The 11,787-nt window shown below is 51.7% G+C and overlaps 1 protein-coding gene across 2 annotated transcripts; it reads left to right on the plus strand.

The window, feature by feature from the left end:
• Positions 1–4,453: 4,453 nt before the first annotated feature.
• DMBX1 (diencephalon/mesencephalon homeobox 1) lies at positions 4,454–11,541 on the plus strand. 2 transcript variants are annotated; one of them, XM_036893220.2, is made up of 4 exons: positions 4,454–4,616; positions 7,555–7,733; positions 8,013–8,361; positions 9,162–11,541. In XM_036893220.2, exons 1-4 carry the CDS (start codon positions 4,463–4,465, stop codon positions 9,614–9,616), a joined length of 1,137 nt encoding a protein of 378 aa, XP_036749115.1. In that variant the 5' UTR covers positions 4,454–4,462; the 3' UTR covers positions 9,617–11,541. The 2 variants fall into 2 exon arrangements, with proteins under 2 accessions (XP_036749115.1, XP_036749114.1); XM_036893219.2 differs by having other exon boundaries at positions 4,463–4,614; positions 7,538–7,733.
• Positions 11,542–11,787: the final 246 nt, after the last annotated feature.

Genomic DNA, 11,787 nt, shown 5'->3' on the forward strand with positions numbered 1-11,787 from the left:
TGGAACATACTGAAGAAAGAGCCTGTGTGACTGGGGCTAGGAAACACTGGCTGCTGGAAGGAGGCTCACCTGTGGAAACCTGTTCCACCACCTCCTGGCTGCATGGCCTTTAAAAAATTACCCAATTTTTCTCACCTTCTGTTTCCGCATCTGTAAGATGGGGATAATAACAGTCCCTACCTCCTAGGGCGCTGGGAGGATTGATGGAGATGTCTGATGTATCCGAGGCACTTAATAAATAGTTGTTGTTATTCATCCATTCATCTGATCTTCATCTCCTGAGTCCTGCCTCTGTTCCAGACTCTGTGATTTGGAGTGTGTGGAGTGTGGAGTCCCACTCGGGGGTGTGGAGTCCAAAAATGGATGAGATACATGCCCTCAAGTTGCTCAGTCTGGTGGGGGAGATAGTATGACATATTATCATTGTACTACTCTGCTTCAGGTGTTTAGAGTTCAGAAAATCTATGTAAGGTGCTTTGTGTGGTGAGCTAGGGCTCAGAGTGTGTGCTCAGTAAATGGTAGCCATTACTAGTGGTATCACCATCATCATTTCTATGACCTGAGCTTAGTTATCTGGAGCCTGGAGAGGGGAGATGCCTTCTTAGGGAGTTGGAGAAATCTGACTTTGAGTTGGGGGAAGCCCTATTTCCAAGGAGGTATCATTTGAATTAGGCCTTAATGGAGCGAGAGGAATTTTTAAGGTGAAGGGGGAGAAGGGGAGTGGCATTTCAGGTGGAGGGCCCAGCAGGAGTAAAGGCATGGAGGTGACAAGAGAGAGTGGCAGGTAATCTGGTGGGGGTGGGGGCAGCAGACTGGAGGGGGTGGGCGGAGGCCAGACTGGCAAGGTCCTAGAGACCTTCAGAGGGCCAGTGGGCTGGAGTAGTGGTGGGGCCAAGAGGGGTACCTCTCTTGGATTCAGTTAATAAAGCCTTGTCTCACATCAAAAACTGTGAGATCAGCAATAATTAAGTCAATTAAAATGTCACCACATCAACAGCAGTGAGTTTTAAAGCAACAAAGCCCCAGAGTTTGGCAGAGGAGGGGCATTCCAGCCCAGTGGGGGTGGGGGAGGGGAAGGATCAAATTACTTCTAAACTCTGATCCCTCTTCCCCACCTGGAGCTTGTGACACCTTTTGAGCCTGGCTCCCTCCCCACATCCATCAGAACACAAGGATAAACTTCCTCATCCCCACCCTCAAAGAAAAAGGAAAGAAAGAAAGAATGTAAGTGTGACAATCACCTGTAATCCCATCTGCTAGTTCCCAGAGATAACCTCTGTTAACAGTCCAGGGTATAACCTTCCAGACCTTTTTTCTATGCATATTTATACATGCATTACAAAAATGGCATCATGTCGTGCAGACTGTTACCTTTTTCTTCCACTCAGTATATTGTGAGCATCAGCACATACAGAGACACATCATTGTCTTAAAGGGTGGCACTGAATTCCATTGCGGGCACGATAGTCCTCTCTTTTACTGAACTAATCCTCTTTGGATGGACAGTGAGGTTTCCAATCCTTTTCCATCATAAGTAGAGCTATGATAAAAACAAAAATTCCTGCACACATATCTCTGCGTGCTTGAAGGATAAATTCCTGGAAATGGAATTGCTGAGTCAAGGGAGGCTCTCTCTAAAGGCTTTTGGTGCAGGAACTAAAGAGCTCTTTTGTCAGTGAGGTAAGAGAAGGACCATTTCCTGCTCCCTGAGATAATCATGGGTAATAATTTTTCCTTCTATTTGCTAATCTGATTGGTAAAAAATGGTGTCTTATGGTTATTATTTTTATTTCTTTGGTTACAAGTAAGGCTGAGCTTTTGGTCATATGTCAGATGGCTATTTGTGTTTCTTCTTTAAAAAGTTGTTTCTTTATTTACTAAGCCATCTTTTATGAAAGTGACCGTCTTTTTTATCTATATAAGAGCTCCTTATATATTATGGATATTCTCTTGGCATATATATGATAAAAAATTTTCCAGGTTTGTTGTTTGCCTTTTAGCTTTGTTTATGGCACATTCTACTGTACAGTGTTTAAAAACTTTTTGTCACCATGTCTATCCTTTTCTCTACCTTTGGAGTCATGTTTGTGGTCCATGGAATGGGCTTCTTAAGTGAATGCTGTTGACAGGTGCTATGTGTGAGTGTTGACTCAGGAATGTGTGAATCCAGCCCTCAGCTCATGACCTATATATTCACCTGCCACTTCATTCTTCCTTGGAAGTCAGATCCATAGTTCACACATACCATGTCCCTAAAACACCCTGACTCCCACCCCTGAACTCCCGCCCCGAACTGCTTCTCCCTGATTCAGGAAAAAAAACCCATCTTCACTCAGTTACTCAGGCCAAAAACTTGAGTCATCCATTTTTGCCCTCTCTTCTTCATGTCTGATGAGTAACCTATCAGCAATCATCTTGATTTTACCTTCAAAATCGTTCTGAACCTGGCCACTTCTCTGCATCTCCACCCCTACCTCCCTAGTGGAAGGCACCTGGCCACTGGCCTGGTCTGGCCCTTTCTTCTTGACCCTCTGCAGTTTGTCCTCCATATGGCAGCCAAAGTGAGTTTTTAACAACAAATCGTATCATGTTACTCCCCATTCAAGACTGTCCAGCAGCTTCCCATCACATTCCAGGGTAAAATTCAAACTCCTTACAATGAGATAGAAGCTCTCTGAGCTCTGGCCCCCTCCTCTCCCTCCCACCTCATCTCCTCCACGTGCTCCTGCCCTTTCTGTGCTCCAGGTACCCCTGTTTTCTTGCAGCTCCACACACATACTAAACTTGTTCATGCCTTAGGGTCTTTGTTCTTGCTGTTCGTTCTGCCTGGAAAGCCTTTCCCCAGAGCTTGGCATGACTGACTTCATGTATCCAGCAGCCCTTTCCTGACCACATGTTCTAAAATAATCTCCCCTTTGCCCTTGGTATTCTCTTCCTCTGCCTTATATTTCTGCAGAGCATTTACTCCTGTTTGACATTGTTACATATATTTATTTGTTGTTTTCTAGCCACTCCTCTCTTGAAATGTAAATTCCATGAAGGCAAGGACTTGGTTTGGTACTCAGTATGTGGGAGCATAATGCATGTTTGTTGAGTGAATACATGTAGTATATGAATGTGTGTGAGTGTAATGTTCGTGTGTAGGTATATCTGCTACCTGGATAGATACCTGTGAGAATGTATGTGTGTGGAACTGTGGGAATGATGACGTTGAATTTGTGAATATTGTTGAGTTTGTATGTGAATTTGACTGCTACTGTGAATGCCCTGTTGAGGATGTCCTTGTATGTGTGTTAGTACATGAAATGTGTGTGTGCTTGTCTGCATCTGTGTGTGTGTGTGCGTGCTATGCACGTTTGGTTATGTATAGTCTGTGTCTGTTTCAGTGAGGGGTGGGGAGCTGAGACACCTGGTCACATTCTTCTTCCTATCAAAGGGACCTGCCACGCCCCAACCTTCCCTTCCCCACCTGACCCAGGTAACAGGAAACATCTGTGTGTTTCGGGGGAGCTTGCAGACATTGGACAACATTTCAAAAATGACATTGCAGACTGACACAGGTTGGGTGCTCAGACGAGGACTAGGAGGGTCCAGAGGAGGCCTGGGGCTGATGGGACCTTGGCAGCCCCATGCTGCCCTGAGCCATCCCAGTAGGAAGGATGCCTTCTGTGATGAATTGGCCACAGAAGCTGAAGTAGCATGGGGCAGGTCGGGCCCTGCATTAGCTGTGTGGTCTCAAGATGACACTGCTCTTTCTCTAAGCCTCAGTAGACTCATCTGTAAGTGAGGTTCATTGCTTTTGGCCTGCCTGCTTCTTGGGTAAATGGTAAAAAGAGGGAGGTCATAGCAGTGAATGTATGATAGTCATAGCAACAGTATTCATGTGTCCTTGCAGCACATTAGGGTCTAACCCACTATCTCATCAGAGCAAATGCCTCAGTGTCCCCAGTCTACCTCTGGACTTGGCCCATGTGGGCCTCAATGGGTGTTTGTGGAATAAAAAGTGTGTGAGTCAATCCATGAATGTACAAATGAGTAAGTGCCTGGGTCATTAAGCAAAGAGATGACTGCATTAAGCAGTGAAGGGATAAAGACAATGACTACCAGTTTTTAGCACATACCAGGAGCCAGGCCTATTGTAAAGGCTTCAGCTTCTCTTAATCCTTGCGACAACTCATGAGATAAGTAGTATCATTAGCCCCATTTTGCTGGTGGAGAAATTGAGCATCAGAGATGGGCTTACCCAAAGCCACAAAGCTCCTGAGTGGTGGAGGTGAGATTCCAGCCCAGGCAGTCTGACCCCAGAGCCCAGAGTATGGGCCACTTCCCAACAGGGAGGGAGATGCTCTTGTGGGTGAGGCAGGCATCCAAGGTCTGGGCTGGGGTGTCTGCCCCAGGGTGGAGTGTGATGCCCTGCCTCATGACCCCTCTCCCTTGTCCCTGTGTGCAGGTGCACGCCACGATGCAGCACTACGGGGTGAATGGCTACTCACTGCATGCCATGAACTCGCTCAGTGCCATGTACAACTTGCACCAGCAGGCAGCCCAGCAGGCCCAGCATGCCCCAGACTACCGGCCGTCGGTGCACGCACTTACCCTGGCTGAGCGCCTGGCTGGTAAGGGCCATGGGGACAGTATGTTGTGGATGGACTGTGGGGGCTGGGGGTGGAGAAGAGGTCTGGGGGAAGGCAAAAACAGGAGGAAGGGAGCACAGAGTAAGAGTAAGTTTGTTCTGGGAGGCTCAGGAAGTCCCAGGTCACTTAGCAACAGAGAGAGATGTCAGCTCAAAATCTATGTGTGACCATCCAGGGCACCTTGTTTGCCAGCACTGTGCTGGGCACTGGAGCTGCTCTGTGCCTTCAGGTTTCCTTAGCAACCCTGTGAAGGAGGGATTCATCAGCCTAGCTCATAGCTGAAGAGACTGAAGCAGGAGGGTAAGGGACTGGCACAGAGGGTTAGAGCGCCCGTGGGAGAGTATTTCAGGCACAGGGAGTCATATAAATAATAACAGCTCCCATTTTTGATCACTGACTGTGTGCCAGGCACTGTGTGAGGCTCTCTCTGTGCATTGAGCCAGTCAACTCTGATAAGGAGAGGTTATTATCTCCATCTTATAGACAAGGAAACTGAGGCTCAGAGAGGTTAAATCTAGGCAGGGGTTGGTTGGGGGCTTGGAACTGACATTATAACTCTAAATATAAGTCTTGAAGTTACAGAATGCAGTCATTGTGGAGCCTGTCCACTCGCGTCTCTTCTCTGAGCTTCAGTGTCCCACTTTGTAGACAGGGGACAATGGCAATGCCCATCCCATAGGATGGTTGGGAAGTGACTTGAGATAACATATGCAAAATATCCAGCAGAGATGGGTAGGTGCTCAGAAGTCAAGTAAGTGACCATGAGGGAGCTGCAGTCTGGCCCCCCACTCCTGGTTCAGCTGATGGCTGCTCTGCCCTGACGGTCTCTCAGTGAGCATGAGAAGGATTTGACGGCATAGGTGGGAAACATTCCTGGGAGGCAATGTCACCTGCCCCATCCTGCTCCAGGCCAACCCTTGAGCAGCTGGGGAACCTGTGTGGGCCTAGCCCTGTGCCAGGTGGCCATCAGAGGACTTCAGGGCATCTCCTGGAAAACCAGGTGCCCATAGGCCCATGAGAGGGCATGGCAGGAGTACAGCTGGGGTCCAAGGGCAGGGCTGCACCAAGCAGCGTGATCAGCCTGTGTAGTCAGGGAGGCCTCTGAAGACCCTGGATCATAAGCCAGACCTTAAACAGGCCTGGCAAGGAGAGAGGACCAGCATGAGCAGAGGCACAGCTTTTGGGATAGGATATGAGGACACTGCCTGGGTGGAGGTGCCAGCCGGGGAGGGTGGTGCAGCCACTTCCATTCCTTTAGCCCCTATCAGGCCTCTGGGAAGGGCTCAGTGAATAAGACTAAGGCCCTGGTCACCCTCTGTAGGTCAGTGTGGGTCACTGGTCCCCAGGGTGATAATGTAGGTGCAGTCCTGCCCCAGCTATGGCTGCTTTAGTGGTCTGGAGTGAATTCCCTGGGCTTAACCTGGTGGTGATGCCTGACCATGTTCTGGACCCAGAGATGGGAAGTCAGGGATAGAGGCTCACCTCCACTTGTAGGGACAGAGGAACTTGAATATTCAGCACTCCGTCCCAATTCTCTAAATCTTAAGAAGGAGAGACATAAACTCCAAGTGGGCCTTTGTATGGAGGCCTCGCCTTCTGGCAGGAGGTTTTGCTGATGGTACAGACAGCCAGGCCTCCCATGTGGCCACCCACCTCTTGCAGCAGTAGGATGCTGAGCTGTCGCTCCCTCAACCAGGGTTCAGCTGACAGAGGAGTCCCCACTCCCTCCTCTGCCTCAGGTGACCAGCATGAGCTTGGGGGTCAGTCTGGGCTAGGTCAGCCCCTGTTTGTAAGCAGTTCAGAGCTCCCTCTTTAGACTGAAGAAGGAATAGCCCAAAGTCTGAGGCTTTCTGGATAACCAGTTGCCACCTTCTTTTTCATTCACTGTCGTGGATGACTCTCCAGTCCCTGGAGCCCAGGGGAAGCACTCTGGCAGCTAAGTCAGCAGAGGCTGACCTAGCTCAGGTTTTCTTTAATAGGGACAGTCCAGGATCTATTTATGGGTGATGGGAGGCAGGGAAAAGAGGTTGCTGTCCATCCTTCAAGGACTAGTCAAGCAGAAGGGTTAGAAATTAGATACCAACCCTAGGCAGACATCTGGATGGTTTTCATGTCACCAGCATGTGGGCAGGACTGTGGAATCAATGGTCTAACAGCCCTGTATCTGCTCCAAGGCTGCAGTGGTTAGAACCTGGTCTCTTTCCTCCCCTTCTTGAGGAAGCAGCCTCCAGAAGGGTCAAGACTGGATGCAACTAGGCTTTCCTTTGTTCTGAGGACCCTGACAGAGCTAGGCCTTCTGTGGAGGAGACATAAAAGCAGTAGCCTCAGGTCCAGCTGTCAGAGACTCATAGACCAAGCAGAGTGATGAGATTCATACCCAGAGGACACAGAATCAAGTGCCAGTGAATTCTGTCTACCCAGACAGACATCTCCTAACTAGACCATGTACTTAAATCCCAGTTCAGCCTGGATTCTCATGGTCAGGGGCCAATATTCTGTTGATATCCAGAATCTAAGGCTCATAGGATATTACAGTGTTTGTGACATGGACTTATAGATTATTAGCATCATGTAGTTTCAGAATATTCTACTCATAGCATCCTAGGATCTTAGGGTAATGCTTACCCACCAACCCCAGCTACCCCCAAACCAAATAAGGAAGACTCTCCTTATTCACATTCCTGACAGCTACTCATGGGGATGAATTGGACCTCCTGATAGTGAATGACAGGGTGGAAAGATCTGGAGATCCCAGCCATATGGAGATGGGGTGGGTGATTTCCAAGAGGAAAGGGCCAGGGTCCATCTCCACAGGACCCTGGGTGTCTGCAGTGAGTTAGAGCAATGTATGATTCAAACCCTATTTCCCATAATTAAATGGGCCCCCTCTCCTTGCCCTCCAACGGCTGTACATTTCAAGACATCATCTTGGAGGCCCGCTATGGCTCCCAGCATCGTAAACAGCGTCGCAGCCGCACGGCATTCACTGCTCAGCAGCTCGAGGCCCTGGAAAAGACCTTCCAGAAGACTCACTACCCAGATGTGGTGATGCGTGAGAGGCTGGCCATGTGCACCAACCTGCCAGAGGCCCGGGTGCAGGTAGGGCCTAGTCCCTCTAACTAGACCTTGCAGAAAATCACCAGTCCATCAGTCTGGCTTCCCATTGTCCAAAAATCAGCCTCATCCCCCATTGCCAAGTTTAACTGATGTCTTTTCTCGGCCATAGGAGGGAGCTCTGGAAGGGACAGAAGGCGCGTGTTCTGTTCCTAGAGGGCGGGGCAAGGTTATTGCCCACATCCTCTCCCACAGCTCCCACTCCCCTCCCACAACTCCATTTCTTTCCGTCTCACCTCCTACTGCTCATCTTCCTGTCTCCAGGTGTGGTTCAAGAACCGCAGGGCTAAGTTCCGGAAGAAGCAGCGCAGCCTGCAGAAGGAGCAGCTCCAGAAGCAGAAGGAGGCTGAGGGCTCCCATGGGGAGGGCAAGACTGAGGCCCCAACCCCAGACACCCAGCTGGAGACTGCCCAGCCCCCCAGCCTGCCCAGCGGGGACCCCCCTGCTGAGCTTCACCTGAGCCTGTCTGAGCAGTCAGCCAGTGAGTCAGCTCCCGAGGACCAGCCAGACCGGGAGGAAGACCCCCGGGCAGGCTCCGAGGATCCTCAAACGGCAAAAAGCCCTGGCGCTGAGAGCAAGGGGCTGGGGTGCAAGAGGAGCAGCCCCAAGGCAGGTGAGCCTGGGCGGGTCCGGGGGCGCCCAGCCCAGGGAGAACAGCCAGGTCCAGCTGGACAGGGGCCTGGGTGCTCAAGGCGGGGCAGGGTGGGGGCAGGGGGTAGAGTCAGTCATTAACACCTGGCACTCTGCAGGACTACATTTGAAAGGACTTGGCCAGAGCAGGCTTGTGCCACGTGTTCACCCTTTAGTTGCTGAATCCTGGGAAGGGTTTGGGGGTCCTGGGAGAGGAGTTGGGTGGCAGAGGAGGGGTACTTGGGCAGCTCAGGGCAAAAGCTATTTGTCAACCATTATGGAAATATTCTGGTACTTTAACAACCAGTACAGGCATACCAGTGCATGTGGGGTGAATACCATGGATACCAGAGATTCCCACATGCAGCAGAGACTCGGAGCTCTTTTTTAAACAGATCTCTGGCATGAGGCATACCTCAGACACAAACCCTGAGCCTAGGCAGGGAGGGAATGAGGTTGTGATCTGAGAGCTGGAGGGGGATGGGGGCCACAGACTGGAGAGGGGAGGGGGAGGTGACAGTCCTTGCAAAGAATAGGCGTCTCCACAAGAAGTCGGATCTGGGGACCTTGGCAGAGTCCCTGGGGCTGCCCTGGAAACCTGTGTCCCTCCGTCTGAGGACTCTGAGAAGTGCTTCAAGGGATGCACTGGCTGAGATGAGTGGCTATGGTTTCAGCCAAAGCCTGTCTTGTCTGTAGAACCAAGGGGGTGCGAAGGCTGAGGGAGCCCCTCCAGGCAGACAAGGCTTTTGCCCTTAGTCCTGGTTCTTGGTTCTTTGCTTGCAGACTCCCCAGGCAGCGTGGCTCTAGCTCCTGCAGCCCCCACTGCCGGCCTCCTGGGCCCCTCCCACTCCTACTCCTCATCCCCGCTGAGCCTCTTCCGTCTGCAGGAGCAATTCCGCCAGCACATGGCTGCCAGCAACAACCTGGTGCACTATTCGTCCTTCGAGGTTGGGGGCCCGGCCCCTGCTGCAGCCGCTGCAGCCGCTGCTGCTGTCCCCTACCTGGGTGTCAACATGGCCCCGCTGGGCTCCCTGCACTGCCAGTCCTACTACCAGTCCCTGTCAGCAGCCGCTGCTGCCCATCAGGGCATGTGGGGGTCCCCACTGCTGCCTGCACCCCCAGCTGGCCTGGCACCTGCCTCGGCTGCCCTGAACAGTAAAACCACAAGCATTGAGAACCTGCGGCTCCGGGCCAAACAGCACGCAGCCTCCCTGGGACTGGATACACTGCCCAACTGACTGATGGCCTCCAACCCAGCCGGGGGGGTCTTGGGTACCCCCTCCCAGCCCCATGGTTATCCCCAGATGGCTCTCCAGGAGTTAAGTCTATGAGTCCAGGGATCCTGGGGTCTTGGAGTCCTGCTCCTGTTCCCCACCCCAAAACCCCAGCCCTAGGTGAAGCCACACCCTCACTCCCTCTGCATGGCCCTGCTTGGATCCCACAGAGGCGGAATGGGAGGAGGTGGGAGGCTAGAGTGCCCCCCACTTTCTGTGGGGTAGTGAGGGGCTCTCACTGGCTAGATCTCCCCCTCAGTGTTGCCTCCTCCCTTCCCTCCCACCCCCCCCTCCCCTAGTAAGTTGATGCGTGGAATGTGAGACATAAATATAAATATATAACACTATATATTCAGGCCCTTGCCTGTCCCGGGCCCCCTGCCCGACTCTGGCTCTCCACTGGCACCCTGGCCTCCGCCTAAGACTTGTGTTTCTCCCTCTCAGGCTTTCCCTTCTCTCTCTCCCCTTCCTTCTTCCCAGACCTCCTTCTCCCTGCCTTAGTCCTGCTCCCTGCCCCCTCAGCCCAGCACCTGTCCTCTCCTCTCTGGACCTTCCCCATGTCTCTTCTCCCTGGCCCTGCTTGCTTTCTTCCATGCTGGCTCTGTTGGTGTGGTCAATTCCCAAACATGTTTTGTTTGGGGTTGTGGCTTTTAGCTGTAGTAATTCTGCTTCTTCCTGTTCCTCCCCTTCTTCTTCTGCTCCCCACACTGGCACCCTCTTGGCAGCTGTCCCTTTCCATCCCTAGCAGAGGTGGAAAGGCCCTGGCTGGGGACCCTGTAGCCAGGATCTGCAGGCAGAAGGTGGCACTGGCCCCATACCCACCCTCCCCCAGGCCTGGGGTCTAGAAGGGGCCTGAGTCACGTTTGCTTCTCTCTCTTTCCTCAGCTTTGAGGCCCCATGCCCAGGATTGAGGAGGAGGGGAGCAGAGGCAGGAGTCAGGCTGAGGCAGGCCGTAGAATGGCAGCCTCTGTCCTTGTAAGCCCACCAGGACAGAGGCCTGCTGCCAGCACTCATCCAGGACTGACTGCAGGACTCTAGGCCTCTCTTTGGTGAGACTTCCCTGGCTGGAGGGAGGCATGAAGGGAAAAGGTGTGCCCCAAGTCAGGTCTCTTCAGAGGAACGGGGCAGGACCCCCTACCTGGCAGTGTGTACACTGCACGGGTGCATCCAAGCCCGGAAGGAAGGTTGAACTCTAGCTCCTGATCACAGTAAGTGCAAACCACACAGTGATACGTAGTCTCAGGCTTCTGTTGGCTTCTTCTCCTAGAGCCAATTGTTGAGGCAAGGGCTTCTGCCCAGCTAGTCACTGGCACAGAAAGGCATGTTCCTGTTTATGGCTAGGAACCCAGCTCAGTAAACTCCCCTTCAAAGCAGTGTGACCGTGAGTCAGCCTCTAGCGTCTCTGGGCCTGTTTCCCCATCTGGAGTAGCTGGCCTGTGACATCCTGTCCAGCTCTAACATTCTGCATGTCTGTACTTATAAAACTTCTTGCAAGGCAGAAGTTTTTAGTCAAACAACAACAATAACAGCAAAAGGGCTCTCAAATGCACAATGTATAAATTAGAAAATTACTGTTGCTTTGCTGTGAAGCAATGGGTATTGTGTGTGCAAGCCTCTTTGTACACAGCCACAGTCTCTGGGCCTTAGTTTCCCTATAGGTATAATAGATCTCTTCTAGTTGAGATGACCTGGATTTGATCCTGCTTTTTTTGAGTTTCAGTGCCAGCCTCTGTGGTCACCATCTCCATGCCTTCATGTGGTCTCAGGGCAAGGGGAGGGGAGTGGCTTGCACAGATTCAGGGTCATGATCCCCAACTCTTTGTGGCTCAACATGGAACCCTCTACTTCCTGCTTAGAGAAGCTGCATCTGAAAACAACGGTTGTGATTGCCCAGGCTTGTCTCACTGTCCTAGTGGTAAAATAATGGAGTCTATTGGTACCTTGGTAGGATTGGTTTGTGGAGCAATGGATTCTCATTATCTTTGGGGGTATCCATCTGGGCTGGGGCAGATGGAGAAGGCTTTGGATGGGAAAAAAGTGAGAAGGATGATAGCCTCAGCAAGGAGAGCTGTCTGAACAAAGCAATGGAGTGAGACCAAGTGGATGATGGGGAAGCAGTGGGTGGCTTCACGAGA

Source organism: Manis pentadactyla, chromosome 4, assembly GCF_030020395.1.
Source record: "Manis pentadactyla isolate mManPen7 chromosome 4, mManPen7.hap1, whole genome shotgun sequence".
NCBI lineage: Eukaryota > Metazoa > Chordata > Mammalia > Pholidota > Manidae > Manis > Manis pentadactyla.